The sequence below is a fragment of the Leucoraja erinacea genome, chromosome 2 (assembly GCF_028641065.1).
Source record: "Leucoraja erinacea ecotype New England chromosome 2, Leri_hhj_1, whole genome shotgun sequence".
Lineage (NCBI taxonomy): Eukaryota > Metazoa > Chordata > Chondrichthyes > Rajiformes > Rajidae > Leucoraja > Leucoraja erinaceus.
The window spans coordinates 90,674,053-90,696,249 of record NC_073378.1 but is presented as its reverse complement, the minus strand read 5'-3'; the positions used below and the strand labels follow the sequence as shown (position 1 = coordinate 90,696,249).

The 22,197-nt window shown below is 41.5% G+C and overlaps 1 protein-coding gene across 4 annotated transcripts in view; it reads right to left on the bottom strand.

Annotated features, from left to right (window-relative positions):
- Positions 1-22,197, bottom strand: part of LOC129712397 (zinc finger protein 385D-like) — a 288,509-nt gene that overhangs the window by 195,655 nt on the left and 70,657 nt on the right. For all 4 annotated transcript variants that reach the window (XM_055660805.1, XM_055660818.1, XM_055660809.1 and 1 more), the window contains exon 2: positions 20,761-20,903. In XM_055660805.1, the coding sequence (XP_055516780.1) occupies positions 20,761-20,903 (143 nt within the window). The remainder of the gene's footprint in view (positions 1-20,760; positions 20,904-22,197) is intronic.

Below are 22,197 nucleotides of genomic sequence, written 5' to 3'. Positions count from 1 at the left end.
ATCACTTTAGATGTTAAGTGAGTATCAAAGCTGGATTACAGTTGGAGCTCTTGGAAGACACACAGCTTGGTCACCTCAGTGATTTCCTGCATGTCATGGCTGTAAGCTGTATTTCCATCCACTAATCAAATCAAAGCAATTGAAAAATAAATAGCAACAATGTAAAATGTATGCTCACATACACCAACTAACAAAGAATATCATAATACTCAGTGCCTGCCATCATTTCTACCCTTTAATGCTAACAATGCACAAGCATTGCATAGAAACATAGAAAATAGGTGCAGGAGAAGGCCCTTTGAGCCCGCCATTCATTATGATCATGGCTGATCATCCAAAACCAGTAACCCGTGCCTGCCTTCTCCCCATATCCCTTGATTCCACCAGCCCCTTGAACTTTATCTAACTTTGCACCAGGATCTTTTTCAAGAGTGGAACAGGGTCAATGGGTTGAGTTGAGCTGCTACTAATTCATATGTGTATACAAGTACTTTCATGAAGAAGAAACAATTAAATTCATACCTTGTACAATTTTCTGAAAGCTACTGAAGGATTTGCTCTTAAAAACATTTTCATTTGCACCATTGTATACAAAACTATTGGCAATGAAAGTTGTTCGCTTATACAGGGATGAACACTAATTCTCCCCGTTAGATTATTATTTGAATTGAACTGCAAACAATAGGTTTACAAACCCTAAAGAAAAATCAATAAATAATGATGTCAGGTGGTATTAAAATAAATCACTACTAACTTAAGATCATAGTTCAATACCTGCTGCTAAACATCATCATTTACAGATCACTCTCACCACAAGAGGCAAAGGGTTTGGAGCCAAAGTTTTGTAATTGTATCCCCCTCAGTTTAATTATGAAACATTTCTATGAGAAATTGATAGAATAGCAGCAAAATGATGTTGATGGGTACCCAGAAACAATGTGGACAGGACGGGCTGACAAATGAAATCAAGGGAACTGATATATTTTCTCTACTTTTTTAATGACACCCCAACTCACCTTCTCCCCAAACAGATGATGCTCAAATCAAACAACAAATTTGCACCACATCCAAAGTACTAAATGCAAAGGAGATTGTCTTTTTTTGTAATAAATACAGCAGAAAATTGTTACATTGCAGGTCCTTTAATAGTTGTACAGCCCCATTCCATGTTTGATTAACCTTTTCAAATAATTCATTAAACCATATGTATGATTATCTTGAATATAATCTATTTTAAATGAAGAAAGGCAAAAATAAAAATAAGCAAAAGTGATGAGCATATTTTAGACTTTATATTTTCATAATTTGTCAGGCAGTAAATATTTTAGCGATCAGTGGCTGGTGATATAGAATCTCTGGGATGAAGAAAATGTGCAAAAATGATTAACTAATTATGTCATCAAAGCAATAACAAACAAATTATATTTAGTTAGAATAAGGCAGATGCCATTTATTGCCTTGTTGCTTGGTGTCATCCAAACAAAAATAAAGCTATGAATACATTCTGGCATTCATGTCTTCTTACACAGAGCAAGTTATGGAAAGTGAAATATATTACACATGAGAGGCCCTTTGACATGATTTGGATGGTCAGTCTGACCTGCCTGTAAAACACTGCACAAAAGGCGGCATAGTAGCACAGCTAATATAGCTAAAAACAAAGTGATGCTGAAACTCAGTGGGTCAGTCAGCAACTGCAGAATGAATGGACGGGTGACGTTTTAGGTTGGGACCCTTCATCAGACTGAAGATGTTTGAAGAATGGTTTCCAACCCGAAATGCCATCTGAATCGCTGTTCATTCAGTTCTTTGTTTTTTGCTCAAGATTCAGCACCTGTGGTCTCTGTGTCTCCAGCTATTGCCTCAGACCACCTGTACAGGGGAAGATACAGAGTGCAGAATGAAGAGTATTACATGATATAATCTGATCTGTTTGGATAGCTTGCAAAACAAAGCTGACTGGTACTGAGATAATAATACCGAATAATAAATCTAAACTAAAACATTTTGACTTGGAAACATATCACCATTCTTCAATTGTCGCTGGGTCTAAATCCTGGAATAATGTTTAAAATACATTTAGATAGGGTACATGGAGAATATGGACCAAATGGCAAATGAATCAGCTTGGGTAGGAGTGGTCAGCGAGGATGTGTTTGGTCAAGGGGCTTGTTTCTGGGCTGTATAATTCAGTCTCCGCATCTCCAGCTAAAGCTGCTGCTGCCTCAGAGCTCCAGCAACCAAGGTTTAATCCTGATCTCCAGTGCTATCTGTGTGGAACATGCTAGTTCTCTCCAAAAACACACACGTGCTTCCATGTTCCTACCACATTCCCAAAACGTGTTGGTTGGTTTGAAGGCCACAGTAAGTTGGCCACATTGTGTGGATGAGTGGTTCGATTTGGGGAGTAATTGTGAATGAGGGGAGAATAAAAATAGCTAAGAGTAGTGTGAAAATGTGTGCTTGTTGGCCACCATGGGCTCTGTGTTTCTGCCTTGTACCTCTCTCTGGTTCTTTGACCACAGTGCCAGGCAACCATCCAGACTTCTTCATTTCTTGATGTCAAAATTAATGGCAGAAAGGGGATAGAGTGGAGGGATTCAAGCTGATGGTAAAATCTGCCCCTCATCCATTATCATTTGTGAAGCACAAATAGTGAAAGGCTTGGATAGAGTGGATGTGGAGAGGATGTTTCCACTAGCGGGAGAGTCTAGGACTAGAGGTCATAGCCTCAGAATTAAAGGACGTTCCTTTAGCAATTCCTTTGAAAAGGAATTTCTTTAGTCAGAGGGTGGTGAATCTGTGGAATTCTTTGCCACAGAAGGCTGTGGCGGCCAAGTTAATGGATATTTTTAAAGCAAAAATAGATAGATTCTTGATTAGTACAGGTCAGGGGTTATGGGGAGAACGGAGTACTGATTTTGGATGATCAGCCATGATCATATTGAATGGCGGTGCTGGCTCGAAGGGCTGAATGGCCTAGCCATGCACCTATTTTCTATGTTTCAATGTTTCCATGAGAAGGCAGGAGAATGTGGTTAGGAGAAATAGATCAGCCATGAGTGAATGGCGGATTAGACTTGATGGGCCAAATGGCCTAATTCTGCTCCTATCACTTATGACCTTATGACGATTCAGCCTTTCTATTACTTTTTGCTAATATACATCTAAGCCATCAAATCAGAACACTACCACATTAAGGATACTCAGAAACTTGTTAAAATTCTAATTATCCACTTAATGAACACAAACAAGCAAATAAAGTAAGGAAATGCAGTGGGGGGAGGGGATTATGCCGCAATGCCACAGCTGCCTTCGCCAAGCATTCCACTACATCTACAACACTGACAACTACCTGACAATGTAGAATATTGTCCAGGTATGAACTGTCCACAAGAAGCAGGACCATCTTACCCAGCCCCATTTGTCGACTCTCGATCATTCAGCAAACTGATGGAAGGGATAATTGATGATGCTATGAAGTGATGCTTGCTTAACGACGACCTGCTCTCAGAAACTCAGTTTGTGTTCTCATGCAATCACTCTGCTCCTGACCTCATAGAGCATTAGTTCAAACATGGACAAAGGAGCTGTACTCTAGAGGTTGAAGTGAGAGTAACTGCCCTTGGCATCATGGCAGTGTCTGATCGAGTCTGGCATCAAGAAATGCTTATTAAACTGGAGTCGGTGGGAAGCAGAGAAAAAACCCTCCACTAGTTGGAATCATACCGATCACGAAGAAGATGGTTGTGGTAGTCACAGGTCAATTATCTCAGCCACAGGACATCTCTGGAGTTCCTCAGGTTAGTGTCCTAGGCCCAGATATCTTCACCAGCTTCATCAATGATCCACCTTGTAAGGTGAGAAGTAAGGATGTTTCAGCACCATTCTCGACTCTTCAGATAATGAAACAGTATCAATCCAAATGCTGCAAAACCTGGATGATATCCTGGCCTGAGCTGATAAGTGGCAAGTAACAATCACACTACACAAGTCCAGACAGTGATGATATACAAAAGTGAAATAGAGCTATCACCATCTGACCTTCCATAAGATTCCCATCAATATTTTCAGGGTCATTATTAACCAGAAACTGAACTGGAGTAGCTCTATATACAATGTGGCTACAAGAGCATGTCAGAGGATAGGAATCCTGCAGTGCATAAGTCACCAACTAATTCCTCAAAGCCTCCCCTCCGTCTGCAAGCCTCAAGTTGGGAGTGTGAAGGAATACTTTCCACTTGCCTGGAGGAGTGTAGCTTCAACAACACTCAAGAAGCTCAACACCATACAGACCTAATAACCATTCCATCCACAACAATTCACTCTCTACCAGCGCCGCACAACAGCAGCAGTTTGGTCCATCTACAGGATGCAGTGCAGCAACTCACTGAGACTCCTTAGAAAGCACCTTCCAAACTCACTACCAGCGAGAAGGACAATGACTGCAAAAGCATGGGACACCACCAACTGGAGATTGCCCTCTAAGCCACCCGCAGTCCGGACATGGAAGTATTTCATGTTCCTTCATCGCCGATGGGTCAAAATCCTTGATCTCTCTTACTAATGGGAAATTAGTTATCCCACATATCAGGACTGCAACAGGTCAAGTAGTCAGCTCACCACCACTTCTCAAGAACCAATAGGGACAGCAATTAAACTTGGCTCAGCCTGCAAAGTCGACATCCCTCAACATGAAGAAAAGAAAATAGCAAATCAACTCATCAATTTTTATTTATTTTTCAGGCAGCAGAAATATAAACCACTAGACTAAGTGAGACCCGTTGGGTCCCATGTTCACACGGTGCTGGTCCCCTAATGCAATATTCTACCTCTCCACCAATTCCAATATTGGTGGCCAGTGGTGGGGGGGGGCTTTCTGGAGTGCTAGTATGGGTGTTATGGGCTAGAATGGACATTGTGGGCCAAATTGATTCTTGGAGTGGCAGCTCAGTCGCTCAAGCCTGATTTCTTGGCAGCACACTCACGGCTGGTGGGCTGGCAGTTGACTCACGGCTATTCCTTGAAATTCCATTTCAAGCAGGGTGCAAGGCCACAAAATTCAAATGCAGTTTCCTACCATTTCAAACAGGGTGCAAGACCACCAAATTCAAGTGCAGTTTCTTACCACTTCAAGCAGGGTGCAAGTCAACCGACTTCAGGTGCAGTTTCCTACCACTTCAAGCAGGGTGCAAAGCCACCGAGTTCAAGTGCCGTTTCATACCACTTCAAGCAGGGTGCAACGCCACCAAATGCAAGTGCAGTTTCACGCCATTTCAAGCAGGGTACAAGGCCACCAAATGCAAGTGCAGTTTCATGCCATTTCAAGCAGGGTGCAAGGCAACCAAATTCAAATGCAGTTTCATACCACTTCAAGCAGGGTGCAAGACCACCAAATTCAAATGCAGTTTCATACCATTTCATGCAGGGTGCAAGGCCACCACATTTAAATGCAGTTTCATACCATTTTAAGCAAGGTGAAACCACCAAAAAAAACACACAAAACACCACAAATCACTACATAAACAACACACACAGTCCAGTAGACATTCAGTGTGTTCAGTTGATTCACAGCTCAGACAGAGTTGTGACCTCTCCCCCATTTTGCAGAGACTGAGCTACAGTCACACTTCTGGGTTTTATAATCCATCCCCCTCATGGCCTTCATGGTGTGATTGACAGGAGAAAGATTCTCAACATTTTTTAAACACTAATAACACTTTTATTTTTCATTGATGAAAAGAATCCTCTGCACCTGATGAGCGGAGGGGGACTAAGATGGCTAAAAATCACAGCCGTAAGTGGTAGCGTTTTACCTAAAATCAACAGTGCAAACAGGAAGTTGTCAAGTTTCCACCACCAACAGCCATTTGCAGTGCTTCACTTCAAACCAACCACCACCAACAGCCATTTGCAGTGCTTCACTTCAAACCAACAACATTTTCATTTTCAAACCACATTAGGGGCACTCAAGGTCAGTAAAACCACACTCACAGTTTAGTAGACATGTGTTCAGTGTTATTCACAGCTCAGACTGAGAGATGTGACCCTCTCGCTCGCCCATCTTGTAGAGACTGACTGAGGCACTCAACATTTCCGGGTTTTATAGTCCCTCCGGAAGGAGAGATAATCTCAACATTTCTAAAACATTAATAACTCTATTATTTTTCATCGATGGAAAAAATCCTCTTGTCCTGCACAGCGGAGGGGGACTCTGAGTAAGATGGCCAAAAATCACAGCCGTAAGTTGCAGCGTTTTTTCTAAAATCAATATACAGAACAACAGGAAGTGGTCAAGATCAGACTTTTAGTAATATAGATATGAGATATAAAGCAAGCAGCCATTTTAAAATGTTCTATTCCCTTCTGTCAAAATTACCAGCCATGAGCCCAATGTTAAACTATGTCCATGCAGCAGTCACTCTGATACCTTTAAGATTTCCAAGCCTTTGTTGAATAATATCTCAGCAAGTTATTTGCTGTTCTTAACATGTGGTTTACCACCAAATAAAAACATTCATTGATGAAGTAAGGAATCTATAAATTCCATAAACATGAGGATGAAATCAAAAATGTATAAACTTAGATTGTTTTCTATAGAATGCCGCTTGCTGAGGGGAGACCTGGTGTAAGAAAACAAAATAATTAGAGGCATTTCTAGACAAGACGGACAAAACCTTTTTTCCTAGGATGCAAATGTCAAAGACTGGGGGTCATTGCTTTAAATTGAGAGGAACACAGTTTAAACGGGATGTGCTAGGCATGTGTTTTTTTACACAAAGAGTGGTGAGTGCCAGGAACATGCTGTAAGGGGGGTGGTGGAGGCAGATACACCAGGGGCTTTTAAAGGCACATGGATATGCAGGGAACGGAGAGACATGGATAACAGAGATCACAGCCAGAGATTATTTTAATTCCATCTTGTTTGGCATTGAATTGTGGGTGAGGGACCTGTTCCTGTGCTGTACTGTTCTATATTCTATATTTATCAACAGGAACTGTGCAGCTGCTGTGCAAAATATGAAATATGTTGAGGAGGTCCTGGACATCCAAAGGCGAATTATGGTAGCTAATCTCCCAACACTATTGGAAGCTGGAGAAGGAATTGCAGGAGCCCTAACTGGGATATATGAATCATTGTTAGACACTGGTGAGGTATTAGATGACTGGAGGGTGGCTAATTTAAGAAGAGCTGCAAGGAAAAGTCTAGGAACTAAAGACCAGTGAGCCTAACATCTGTGGTAGGCATATTACTGGAGACGGTTCTGAGGGATAAGATATATATGTATTTGGATATACAGAGTGTGATTATGGATAATCTGCACAATTTTATATGCGGAGGGTCGTGTCTTACAAATTTGGCTGTTTTTGAAGAAGCAAGGCAAGAAGGTTGGTCAGGGGCAAGGTCATGGACATCAGCAAGGCATTTGATAAAGTTCAGTACGGTAGCTGCTCTGAAAAGTTACGTCGCATGAGATCCAGGTAGAGCTGGCTGACTGGATACAGAGTTGGCAAGCAGATGATGGTAATGGTAAGTGGCTTGCGGTGTGCCTCAGTGCAGGGCCCATTACTGTCCATGGAATTTGGATGAGAATGTACAAGGTACGATTAGCAAGCTTGCAGATGACACTAAAGCAGGACCTTGATCAGTTGGCCAGGTGGGCAGAAGAAAAGTTAGTGCCGTTTCATGCAGAAAGGTGCAAGGCTTTGATGGGGGGGGAGGGGAGACGTTCTCAGTGAATGGCAGGGCCCTGGGGAGTGTTGAAGAGCTGAGGGATCTAGGAGTACAAGTACATAGTTCCCTGAAAGTGGAATAGGGTGGTAAAGAATGCTTTTGGTACACTTGTCTTCATCAGTCTGGGTACTGAGTGTAGAATTTGGGACGTATGTTCAGTTGTGTATGTACAAGACACTTGGCAGCATAGCGACATAACGGTAAAATTGATGCCTTACACGCCAGAGATAAGGGATTTGTTCCTGACGATGAGTGCTGTCTGTATAGATGTTGTACATTCTCCCTGTGACAGTGTGGGTTTTCTCTGGATGCTCCGGTTTCCTCCCATATTTCAAAGATGTGCAGGTTTGTAAGTTAATTGGTTTCTGTAAGTTGTCCCTAGCGTGTAGGATGGAAGGTCAGTGTGGACTCTGTGGGCCAAAGGGCCTGTTGCCACACTGTATCTGTAAGTTAAACCAAACTGAACTAAACTTTGGTAAGGCCACATTTGGAGTATTACGTTTTGTTTTGGTCACGCTGTTGTAGGAAGGATGTTATTAAGCTGGAAAGAGTGCAGAGACAATTTACGTGAATGTTGCTAGCATTTGAGGGCTTAAACTTTAGGGAATGGTTGGGCATATCAAATTTTATTCCTTGCAGCTCAAGATTTTATAGATGTGTTGAACTTTATTGTGGGAATAGATATGATGAATGCCCAGAGTAGGAGAATCAAGAACCAGAGGACAGTTTAAGATAAGATGTGAAAGATTTAATAGTCATTTGAGAAGCAACCTTTCACTCAGAGGGTAATGAGCTTTCAGAGGTGGATGTTGATGCATTTACAATAACATTATTTTAAAAGACACTTAACTGGTACGGCTTAACAGGATATGGGCCAAATGCAGGCAAATGAGTCAAACAAATGTGGCATTTTGGTCAGTATAGACAAGTTGGGCTGAAAGGTGTTGTCCCTTGCAGTACATCTATATTGGTGAAACATTACATTCCCCAAATGCATCTTATGTAGAGGATCCCCTTTTAAAGCCACCAATTTGAATAGATGATTTATGAAAAGGTTGGTTGTTTATTCTTGCGATGATAATAGAACAAGGTCATAAGTGATGGGAGCAGAGTTAGGTCATTCAGCTCATCAAGTCTGCCTCACCATTCAATCATGACTGATCTACCTCTCCCTTCTAATCCCATTCTCCTGTCTTCTCCCCATAACCTCTGACACCTGTACTAACCAGGAAACTATCAATCTCTGCCTTAAAAATATCCATTGACTTGGCCTCCACAGCCTTCTGTGGCAACGGATTCCACAGATTCACAACCCACTGACTAAAGAAATTCCTCCTCAACTCCTTCCTAAAGGAATGTCCTTTAATTATGAGGCTATGACCTCAAGTCCTAGACTCTCCCACTAGTGGAAACATCCTCTCCACATCCACTCTATCCAAGCTTTTCATTATTCGGTAAGTTTCAATGAGGTCCCCCTCATTCTTCTAAACTCCAGTGAGTACAGGCCCAGTGCTGTCAAATGCTCATCATAAACATCCATGATTGAAGGCAGTGTTCGGTCCAAGTATCAAAAGTCACACTAGCGTGGTGTCCTACATCTGAAAGGAACACCCACACATATGCACTGCACTGTTTCTTCTCTTTCAATTAAAGTAATAAAGCTGCACAGACCATGAACATACTAATTTAGTTCACTGTTTAAACAGGTAAAATATGCAATTAGCTACCTATTTACAGGGATACATTTACATAGATTAACATTTGACCGATTATAAATTGACTCAGACTCTGTTTCTTGTCTACACAATGCTTTGCTCTGAGCTGTTCTTTGCATCTTCAAAGTACTCGCTCCTGACATAGATAATTCTACTCGATCCCTTCACAAGATACATATCCGGTCTCACATGGTTTTCATCGGATGTATGACATAGAAAGAGATTATTTATCTCATCAGAAAACCTAGAAAAGCCTAATAAAGCTTTAAGCCCTGCACGTATTATCCTGAAAGAGCTCTGCAGCTTATCCAACGTACCAGCACCATGTCGTAGCTCTTCAAACACATGCCCATTGAGGGTTTTTGCCTACAATTCATGCAGCCGAGGTGTTTATTCTCCACCTTTCCCTTCTAATCCTTCTGCCGATTACTTCAAGTTTATGCCCCCTAAATTTTGGGCTTTCTACAAAGGGAAATAGATCCTATCCATGCTATTTGGACCCATCTTAATTTTCTGTTTTGCAATTGCTTCTGCAATACCTTCCCCCCTCTGGACTCTTTCAAGGATTTCAACTGCTTTCAGTCTCTTGTAATATTCCTGCAACAAAGTATTGGACTGATATTAGTAAGTTCCAACCTGCTGTGAAACCTCTCAGATGATCTTTAGATCTCCTTTTAATGCACCCATGTCAATCTACACAAGGCAGAGATCCATCAGTAATTCTGCAAATAGTAAGTCTTGTGAAATGAGCTGTTTTTCAGAAATTGTGTAGTGACACCTTCTCCATTAATATTGTCTGTGCAGACTCAATTCATTTTACCTCCCTAGAGCATTCTACTTCTCACTGTGGTGGTGATTCTTGTTCATGTATGTCAGCTCTCTGATACTGTTCAAACAATTTACATACTCTTCCCCATGACTCACATCAAAGTTTGTAAATTATCCTATTGCCCTGAAAATGCTGGGCCACTGCTGCAGTTATGCCTTTAACTCAGGCTACTCCTAAAGGACCATTCTTCACTCTCTGGTCTGATATTCTGGCCACATTGTTCCTTCCTCTCAATAACCTCCTCAGGCAGCTCTGGAAGTGTCATTTCACACTCTAATAACTTGCTGTCATTGCTTGTTGACCCACACTAAAACAAACATGGCCAACCCGTAACTGGCAGACACTTAAACGTGTGCACTGCATGTCCTTGACTCCTGAGGAGGAATATCACAGCAGTTATATTCTTTGTTGATTTCTCCCATTTTCAAAACAAATCCAATGCGTTCTCTTTTACCACAAATATGACTCTTGGCTCTGCATTGCAGTGTTTGTAGATTTAAGTCAAATTGCTGGGTTATCTTCTCCCAGAAAGGTCTTACATTGAACTACTTAGCTTTTGTTTCAGTCCAAGCTTCACTCAGTGTCTTCAATGCTGGCAGTACTTGCATCATGATCCCCTGATCCCCACTCCTGCCCTTTGTGAAGAGAGCTGTCTCTTTTCATTGCATTCTCACTCCAGGTTGTACATTCTCTCACTGTCCCAGTGGGTGTACAGTAATTGTACATCTTCTTTAAAATATTACCACGGACCTGTCAATGTCTGTTAAACTGCAGTCTTCTCCTTCCTTTCCAGAATTGTTTTGTTTTTGTTGCTGTGACTTACACACCAGAATATTTACAAGAGAATAGGAGCTGGAATAAACTTTCTGGCCCCTCAAACCTACCACCTCATTCAGTAGGATCAGGGTGATCGGCCCTAAATCTCTGCTCCTCTTCCATGTCAATGCACCATAGACCCTATTTTAACCAATATTTCACATATGTTTCATCCTCCTCTTTAAATACCTCTGGTGTTCCAATTGCCACTATGCCCCAAGGTAGAGAATGCCAGACATTTACCACCTTTTGTGAGAAGTAATACTATTATACCTCAGGTTTAAACAACTGTCCCCATATCTTGTAACTATATCTACTTAGGTGTAACTAACATCTCCTCCATGCCGACCAAGATGCCCCATCTAAGCTGGTCCCATTTACTCATGTTTGGCCCATATCCCTCCAAATGTTTCCTATCCGCGTACCTGTCTAATTGTATTATAAATGTTGTTATTGTATATGTCCCGACTACTTTCTCTGGCAGGTCCTTCCATAAACCCACCACCCTCTGTGTGAAAAAGTTGCACCATAAGTTCCTATTAACTCTTTCCCCTCTCACCTTAAATCTCTGCCAATTCCCGTACCCTGGGAAAAAGCATCTGCATTCAAACTATCAACTCCCCTCATGGTTTTCTACACCACTATAAGATCAACCCTCAGCTACGCTCCAAGGAAAGAGGTCCTAGTCTACTCAACCACTCCTATAACTCAGGATCTTTACATTCTGTTAACACCCTTGCAAATCTTCTCTGCATCCTTGTAAGATTACTTCTCATTCTTCTGAACTCCAGAGAACACAGGTCTACACTTTTAGATATTTGTGATAGGCCAACATTCTTATACCAAGAATTAAACCCGGGAATCTCTTCTGAATGTCCTCCATTGCTTGTGTAATGGCTCCTACAGCTTGTATATACTTCCTTAAATAGAGGACCAAATCTGTACATGGTGGCTTGTGTGGCCTCACCAACAAGTTGCTCAATTGTGACAAAACCTTTTATAAGTCCAGACCTTTGGTAATAAAGAGCCATTTGCTTTCTTGATTACTTGCTGTAGCAGAACACAAATGTTTTGTGGTTCATACACAAGAACACCTAGATCCCTGTGTGCTCATGTGCATTATTAATAACCAGTCTTCCTACTGAAATCCATGATCTCACACGTTACTACATAAAATTCCATTTGCCAAGTTAGTCAACTAATCTCTAGACTGCTGCAGAATTCAAATGTCGGTATCTCAGCAAGCCCTCCCACCTGTGTTTGTGTTATCAAAGCAAACCTTATATTCTGCCGTTCCTCCTGGTCGTTGTCATAGATAGTAAATAATGAAGGGCTAAGGACTATTCTTCAGGCAGATTTGTCTTTCCAATCTGAAGAAGGGCCCCTTTATTCCAATCCTCTGCCCACCATATGATAACCAATCTACAATGCATGTTAAATTCTGCTGTCTGTCCCATTGTTCCCTTTGCTGCTCTCCTTTCTTTGCTTTGATCCATGTTAATATACTTCTCCAACTGTGAGCTCTTACCTTGAGTTCCAGCTTTTCATGTGACATTTTATAAAATGCCTTTGGAAATTTAAATTCACTACAGCTATACAGAGTCCCCTCTGTCAACATTGTTTGTTTTATCCCCATAGAATTCTAGCAACTTTGTCAAGCAGGTTTTCCGTTAAATGAAACTATGTTCGCTTGGCCTGATTGCATCAAGCCTTTGAAATCGACTAGCTATGTTTTCCTTAATTTAGACTATAGCATCTTCCCAACAACAGATGTTAATCTAACTGACTTAGTTTAATGTATTTTACCTCTCTCTCTCTATCTTTTTTTTTTCTTTTTTTTCTTTTCAAAAACTTTATTCGACATAAACATACGATACAACACAAAGGGGGGACCGTGCGTTTGCTGTGTCGGCACCCAAATTATGGAACGATCTGCCTCTACACATTAAACAGGCCTCTTCTCTGTCTGTTTCTAAATCACTTCTTAAAACCCATCTCTTCTCCATGGCCTTTGATACCCAGTGAGATGTCGACTTTATTTATTTACTTGATTTAATTTCTTATTTTTTGATTGCTTTTATTCCGTGGCTATTATTTTTACTCATGTTTTATGTCTTTTAATTTATTGTTGTATTTCATATGTAATTTTTGCGCCTCATGTGAGCTGTTATGGTGTCTGTTCATGATGTCTTGTTTATTCTTCTGTACAGCACTTTGGTCAACATTGGCTGTTTTAAAGTGCTTAACAAATAAAGTTGGATTGGATTGGATTGAACACATCAAATCATAAACAGTATCCTGCCAGAACTCAGTTCATTTGACAAACCATACCCAATGGCTGCAGTGTCTCTTCAGCTGCTTCCTTTGAAACACTTGGAATGGGACCGTGTCGTGGTGACTTGCCTATCTTTAGTCGTATTACTTCCCCAACTTCTAATTGCCCCTTCTAATCGGCTTGATACAGTTTAAAATTAGCCCATCTATTATTTCTGAGATATTCGCAACATCCTCTACTATAAAGGCTTGGCTTCATTATCTATTTCCTTGTTTCTCATTATTAGTTCCCCAATATCACCTTCCAGGGGTGCAAACCTACCCCAATTACTCACATCCTTTTTGCATATCCATTGATGCCCTGAAGAAGCCATTACTCCAATGATCCCATAATTTAAGTTATTGCACACTTTGAAAGAATTGTTTGCAGATTTAGCTGAAGCATCACCTACTTTTTGTTGAATGCCTTAAAGTTAGATCAATTTATTGAACTTATAATTATGTCAATCGACTTCAGTGCTACACATGCTCTTAAGTTAAATCATTATATATTTTCACCCTAAAGTGTACACAAAGTTCCCTTTGTTCATCTTAGTACCATAATCTACAATTTGCTTGTTATCTCATATATTTTATGAAGGATATGCCTGAGTATACTTGAAAATATACTGCAAAGTTTTATGTTTATAGTAACTTGTAATGACAAGGTTAAACTAAAAGCAAAGATTTAGTTTGGTTTAGTTACACAGTTTGATGCAAATGGGACTACAGCATTGAGAGTAGCAGAGACAATGTAATCAATGATTGGGATCATGCATTTTGATGTGGTTGCTAAAGCAAGGTGCTGAAGTTAGTTTTCCCAGTCAGTGGCAACAATATACAGTTCAAAGAATATGCACGTTAACAAGGGCATAAAATCATAGCCCTTTGGTAAAACTGAGAAAACCGTACAGGAACAGAGAGACAAATACGGGAATAACGGTTGATCATCCAGTACCTCAAGTCTGATCCAACTGAAGAAGGGTACTGACTAAAAATGTCATCTGTCCATTCCTTTCCCAGATGCAGCCTGGCCCATCGTGTTGCTCTAGCACTTTATTTTTTTTTAAATTCCAGCATCTGATCCAACATTCAAGTAAATCTGAGCTGACTTATCCACTTCCATTTGTGTTGCTCTCTGTCTTGTTCTACACTTTCTGATAAATAAGCTGAGCAAAAATTAACAATATCAATTTTGAAATTTGCAATTGATCTCATTTCAATACCCTGATGGGTGTGACAGTTCCAGATTCCATTTTTTGGGGGAAAAGTGCTTCCCAACCTGAAAATAGACACAAAAAGCTGGAGTAAAGGGCCTGTCCCACTGTGGCAACATAATTCGCAAGTTTAGAACAGTTTGCCCTCGACTCATACTCGCAGCATAGTCGACACGAGGTGCTAGGAGGTCTTTGTAACTCTCCTTCGTGCTCCCCGTGTACTCGAGGCCTCAGCTAGGCCGTGGCCTATTTTTCAACATGCTGAAAAATGCCCGCGAGTAAAAGAAGGTTGCCATGGAAAAAAATCTATATTTTTTTACTTGTAGGTTTAGTCTAGGTAGGTCGTAGTAGGTCAGCATGCTATCCTAGGTAATCAAATGCAATTGAAGGTAATCAAAGGTAGTCGCTAAACTTTATTAAACATTGTCCGGCTTCTTAAAAGTGTCTCCACTCCTTCTCTCCCCCCTCGCCCCTTCTCTCCCCCCTCTCTCCCCCCCCCCCCCCCCCCCCCCCCCCCGCCCTCTCCGCACTCTCTAAAGGACTTACCGTAACTGTGCCAGCCGTCTTTTACCTTCCTGTTCATCGCGGGTGTGAATTTCAGACAGCGCTCCCCCGCTTTCCCTGGCCCCCGCCTTTGCGATGTGTTTGTGTGTGTGCAGACGTGTCCGTGTTGATCCAGCTCGCGGTTTCATCGCAGACGGTCGATCCGGCTCGCGGTTTCATCGCTGACGGTCGACCCAGCTCCAGCGGGGTTTTCAGGCGAGTGCCCTCGAGCTTGAAGGTCCAAGACAGTCGCTGAAAAGTCGCGTCAGTGGGACAGGCCCTTAACTCAGCTGGACAAGCAGCATATCTGGAGAGAAAGAATTGGGAGGAAGGGCCTCGACCTGAAACGTCACTCATTCCTTCTCTCCAGAGATGTTGCATGCCCCACTGAGTTACTCCAGCTTTTTGTTTCTATCTTTGGCTCCTATGCATAGCTTCTTTGGACCTATCTTTTCTTTCTCCGTCACATTATCATTCTTTACAATAAACCTTCATTATAACAGACCATGAGGGGGGGGGGGGGGGGGAGCTGTCCATTATTTATGAAAGTCCACTATAGCCGAGTGAAGGATTACTGAGTAATAGAGAATATTTGTCTAAGTGGTAGAAATAAAGAACTATAGAGGCTGGTTAATATATATGAGTATATGGCTGGTTAATATATATGAAAGGACACAAAGTGGACACTGGAGTAACTGGTCAGGCAGCATCTCTGGGGAACATGGATAGGTGACGGTTCGGGTTGAGACCCTTCTTACGATTCTCGGTCTGTAACTGGTCCTAGAATCCAGGTGAGTTGATGACCCTGTCCTTGGCCTGCTGGCAGCCTGGGGCAAAGGCGAGGATCAGCAGTCATAGGTTGTGGTCCATGGGTGGGTGGAGTGTAGGTGACCAGAGGCAGCAGGTGCAGGCTGGAAGTAGCCGTAGAAGCTGTGTGGACCATCAGTGGCTGCAGTAGGTCCAGCCTGGAAGTGGCTGGGGAGGCAGTGAGAACTTGGGCTGGCATTGGCAGACATCATCACATTGATGTGGATGAACAGCCATGATCGCATTGAATGGCGGTGCTGGCTCGGAGGGCTGAATAGCCTACTCCTGCACCTTTTGTGTATGTAGCATGGAAGCGGCCAGGTGGCGGTGCAGGCCAGGGTCATTGATTGGAAATATTACAACTCTTTTACTCTTCACAGATGCTGCCTGACCTGCTAGGTGATCTGGGTAATTTCTGTATTTTCTGTTTATATTCTAACAGTTGGTTGTGCTATTATGTCACTGAACTGAGACAGAACATGCCTCATGGTGATAAGTTAACTATCTATTTAGTACCTCAATAAATCATCTGAAAAGCTCAACTGCAAAAATGTCAACAAATTTAAGCAGACATAAATATATGAATGTAGATTAAATCTACATTTACAACTTGCATATTACATGGTCATTTTCCTTAAACCAAAGCTTCCATAATGCATTAACCTTCGACCAAAAAGCAGAACATTGCCCTTATTTTAGGAATTAAGCACCTGTAGGAATATGGCAGCCTATTTTCACGCAACAAGGTTGAACAAAGAGCAATGTGATAACTAACCTATTTTTTTAATTAGAAATGTTAATTGAGGATTTACATCCACCTTAGCAGAAAGACAAAGTCTTGGTTTAATGTCACCACTAAAATAATTGTGCCATCAACACTTTAGCACTGCACTGGAGCTTCAGTACCGATTCTGTGCTCAAGTCTGTCATGTTTTAGTGGTCTGATAAACGACTCCTGGAGTTTTCAACAATACTTTATTTGAAAGTTCAAGTTGCAGCATACAGGTTTAACAGACACGCCTGGCCACATCGGTGGTCAGCACTGAACTAACGCGCGCAGGGGAAAAACCGCACGAATACAACAGCCCCTCCCGAGTCACGTGACCGCGGCTTCCGAATGCCGTGTTCGATATCTGCATACGCTAGCAGGAGCGCTACAATGTCAAACATGGCTAACTGAGCCATAGCTCAGAATAATGTTAGTTTCCGGGTTTTGTAAATTGGGAAAAACCGGGAAATTAAGTTCCTTGCCCACACATTGCTAAACAGGTTCATCACAACTGCACTTACTTACAAAATTACACTCCTCTCCCAATTTATTCTTTTGAAAACCTTTAATGACAAAAATTTACACAAAATAAGGCACAACAGGAACTGGAAAGAACAGAACACTTTTAAAAAAATACATAAACTTTCTTGGGACAGCATTCTAGCTTTCCAGTGAACTGTCCACAAATTTGATAAATATAAACAGTCTGCTTTATATTTATCAAGTTTACAGACAGCTCACTGGAAAACTGGAATGCTGTCCCAAAAATAGATGTGGAAATGTCATTTTTTGCTGAATTTTCCTTCCTTGTGCGAAAGTGATGATTCACACTGCAGTCCAGCCTGTCGATGGACCTTTGTGCTGGTGACTGATGCTAAAGTCCCACACCACCAAGTTCTGGAACAGTTACTTTCCTACAACTATTGGTTTGACAGTGCATTGGTACTACACTGTATGGGATCTCAACATGAATCAAACTGAGATTATCTAATCCAAAGTAGTCTGACATAGTGATGCTTTGTAGGTCAGCTCTAATCCAGACTGACATTGCAACCGAAGTACTGACGTGAAAGACAAATCTCTTTGCTTTGTAACCTTATGGCCTGTCCCATTTAGGCGCTGGTCAAGTTGCAGTAGTTGCCTGAAAAACGGGCAACTGGAACGGCGACTGTCAGAGTGGAACACACACACACACACGTTACTTCCTTCACCAGCCCATTATGCAGGCGGGGCACAGGGCAAGCAGGGGGAGCACAGTCTGAGTGAAATTCACATGGTGTAAAGCCAAGGTGATACAGACGCACACCGCGATGAACAGGAAGGTTGGTGCTGTAATTAAGACGGTTAAGGCACAGTGTACGGTAAGTCCTCTAAAAGAGGGGGAGGGATGGGGGGGGGGGGGGAGAGAGGGGATAGAAGGGGGGGGAAGGGGGGAGAAGGAGTGGAGACAACTTTTAAGAAGCCAGAGATATACGGCTGTGAAGTTCGGCGGACATTAACATTACCGGTCGGTTATCCTTGGTTCTGAAAACTACTGCTTACATTTTTTTTCCCCAATGAGCCAATGAAATTCACCGGTCAGCACGGCAACAACCTACGAGAACCTGAGATAACCTTTGACCACCTGGCAACCCACTAGGACCTCCTGGCGACCCACGTACGGCACGAGAATTCTCGCTACTTTCCATGGCGGCTTCATTCTAGTCGCTGCTAATTTTTCAACATGTTGAAAAATTTCCGGCGACCATAATGAGGCCACGACTAGTTCCCAGAATGCGGGAACTCCTCATGACCATGAAGGCGACTCCCCAGCAACCACCTGCGAACATGTGGCAACCATGTGGCGACTGCATAGTCTCCTGCAGTCGCCTAAAAAGTTGCCCAAGTGGGACAGGCCCATGAGTAGTAGTCTACAAGCATTAGGCAAGGATGAAACATGTTTGTATGGATTGCAAGGAGCAATGCAACAAACTTTCTCACGATAGACACAAAAAGCTGCTGTACGGGACAGGCAGCATCGCTGGAGAGAAGGAATGGGTGATGTTTCAGGTCAAAACTCTTCTTCAGACTGATTCTGCGTGTGTGAGTCTGGAGAGATGTCTGGACGAGGAAGAAGTTCCTTCCTAAACCTTAACTCACGATGATCCAAATTCTGTTACAACTTCACACTATACAGACAACTGTGCATTGACTTTGAGTGGGGTTTTATCCAGGAACCTGCTGTAATTAGGAAGTTCTTTGCACACAATGGTTTCACTGGAGTATCTGAGCTTCTATAATCAGGGCAGGGAGTGTTTACCTTCTTGACCGGAAAGTTTATAAGCTGCATCTCACTTGCCTCACTTGAGACAGAAGGTTGTAGATTCTAGGCTAACTTTTCAGTGTTCTCAGTGCACTGTTTTATGAATGAGATGTTAAAAGCGGAATTATCTGCCCTTATAGCAGGCCCTATATCACTCTTTTTGAGAGGCACACACATATCACACTATGCAAAAAATACAAAGTACTGGAGGAATTCAGCGGGTCAGACAGCATTTGGTCCATTCATGCTGCCTAGCCCGCAAAGTTCTTCCAGCACTTGGCTTTTTGCTCAACATTCCAGCATCTGAGCCTCACGTCTACATATTCTCCCTGCTACCCTGACTAATATTGATACTTCAAATCATTTTCTCATTGTCCCGTTGTTCTTTCTGGAAGTCGGCTGTATCCACATTGACTTTGGGTTTCCGGCATTACAGCAGTGACTGAATTTCAAAAGTGTTTTAATTGGCAGTAACGTGCATTGGATATATTTAAAGAGCTTTTATAAATGCAAGTTTCTCCTTTATTTTGACATTAATGAGCAGCACAATGTCTAAACCAAGAAAAAACATTTTGATAGTTAATTCATAGCCAAACTATACATTAATTAAAAGTGCATGGATAGATGATGGTACTAAGTAGAAAACCCCCCAGAAAAAAACATGTTTTAAGTTTAACATGTTTTTTTTTAACATCTTCAATAATAATTAACATCTGAAGGTATGGATCTCCATATCTATTCAATGTCGGGCAGGTTATTCGTCAATAACGGAACTCATCATTACAAAAATGTACTCGCATAGTATTCAACACATCCTGACCTTTACTTGCACCTTTCACTGCCATATCACATAAGCACAGGAAACTAACACTCTTCCTGTGTCTTTTTACCAAGTTGCTGTAAGATGTCCTGTTACAATGAAAATTCCAGGGGAAGAATACTGACCGACTATTTTTTGATTTCCTTGTTTAGTTCCCAATGTGTCCACACCAGAAGCTGTTGTTCACCTCATTTGTTTATGACTGAGAGCAGATGGGCTCCACATTACTTATATCATAAGAGTTAGGATATTGGGTTTAATGTATGAGTTGATGGTGTATATTAAGCAGTAGTGAAACTATTATTAACACTGATAAATAGTATGTAGATGTATTGAGAATGTTGCTTCTGGCTTTAAACCAGACCTGGAATTCTTTGGATTAAATGCTACAAAAGGTTTGACTCACAGCTATAACACGTGTAGATTTTACAAGCTGTGAAGTGATATTTAGCACTCGGTGGGTGGAAGTGCAAAATACCACTGTTGCGTGTACAAAGATTTCAGAGATTTCTATGTAAGTTACTCTTTTGAGAAAGTGTTTCCGAAAAAGTCAACAAACATTACGGCAAAAAATGTTTCCTGTAGGAAGTGGAAGGTTATTTATGATGTAATCAAACCTACAAATTACTGACAGCAGGCTCAGCAGCGACATCAGTTGCACCTAATGCAGTTTACACTCAAACAACATAAGACAATGTCATGACCAATTAAAAACATTGAGAACTTTAACTTTTTTTATAACAGACAGTTTCTCAAAGACTCATCATGCAATCCTGCTGTCTCTTTCTTCATCTTAAATGCAAAGTATGATCTGGCATATGTTCATGCCTCTCATCCGCTAGCCCCATAAAGTTTGCCCTGACCAATAACAAAGAATAAAGACAAAGAACTTACCGCATTAAAATTGGGGAAAAGGCTGACGGCAGCAGCAGTGTCCAGCGGGAATGGAAGAAATGGTTTGATATCCAAGTGCGGCTGCATGGCTGGAATTGTCGACCGCATTAAGGCAGGAAGTGCACTGCTTTGGCATGTGCCGCCTGAGGAGAAGAGACATAAGTCAACGTTTGCTTTGGTGTTTGTGCATTGCATTATTATTGCATTGTGTGACAAACTGAAAACAGCAGCCAAAACTGAAAAATAAATTCAAGAAATTGTTTCTCAAAACACACCAGGGCGATCACACTGCAGTTATCAAGTGCGCCAGAGAATGAATAATCACACAGACAGAATACATTGCTGATTAATCCATGGACCAGAAGAAAATAAAATATTTTGGAACGGTGTGCTTAGAGGAGCATAACTCATTTGGGGTGAACTGACAGACAATCTGATCTCTGTTGATAAAGCTATTCAGGCTGTTCATTACCCTGGGGTACGTTCAAACCTGAAAGTCGGAGCCATTTCAAGTCTCAGATGATCCCACTGAAATAAGGTTTTACATTCTGTGGGAAATGTATGCAAATGAGCAAGAAATCACAATACATACTAATGAGCAGCAGTGTGTTTACAAAACGCTGTAAACCCATAAATGTGTTTGCATCTTGCCACAAGGCGTAGTGCTGCTCTTTGACAGCTGCCAGGAACATAAATCGGGAACAGACCAAATAACATGGTGCTTTAAATTGTTTCATAAAGTATTTATGTTTTAATATTAATTCAAAGATCATTGAATCAAAGGAATGCTTTTCAAGAAAAAAATATCACACTGCACAACTTAATAGTTATTCCTGGATGTCGTCACTGAACTGTAAAATACTGTTGGTAATTTTCCAAGAGATACTAAAATTGAAATGTAATGGGTTTTCTGTAACCACAACACATAGATGTAAAGCCATACTGTCAATAGCTGCCTTCACTTTCTTGTTCGTTCTCCCCTCGATGATTCCGATTAGTATCAATTGTGACAGAATCATGTCATTTTGCATTAAAATACTGTAATTCTTAATGTTAGGGCATGCATTTGTCAAAATATGTTTGCAGCATGTTCAGGCACAGCTCATTAAGGTTCCACTGGAAATAATTTTTTGCAGGTGAGAGGAGGTGGCACAGCAGTAGAGTTGCTGCTTTACAGCGCCAGAGACCCGGGGGCTTGTCTGTACAGAGTTTGTACGTTCTCCCCATGACCTGCATGGGGTTTTTTTCGGGATCTCTGGTTTCCTCCAACACACTGCAAAGACATACAGGTTTGTAGGTTGGTTGGCTTGGTATAATTGTGAATTGTCCATAATGTGAGTAGGATAGTGTTAATGTTCGGGGAATCGAAGGGCCTGTTAAACACGCTGTATCTGTAACCTAAACTAAACTAAAATAAACTAAGAAAGATGAGATATT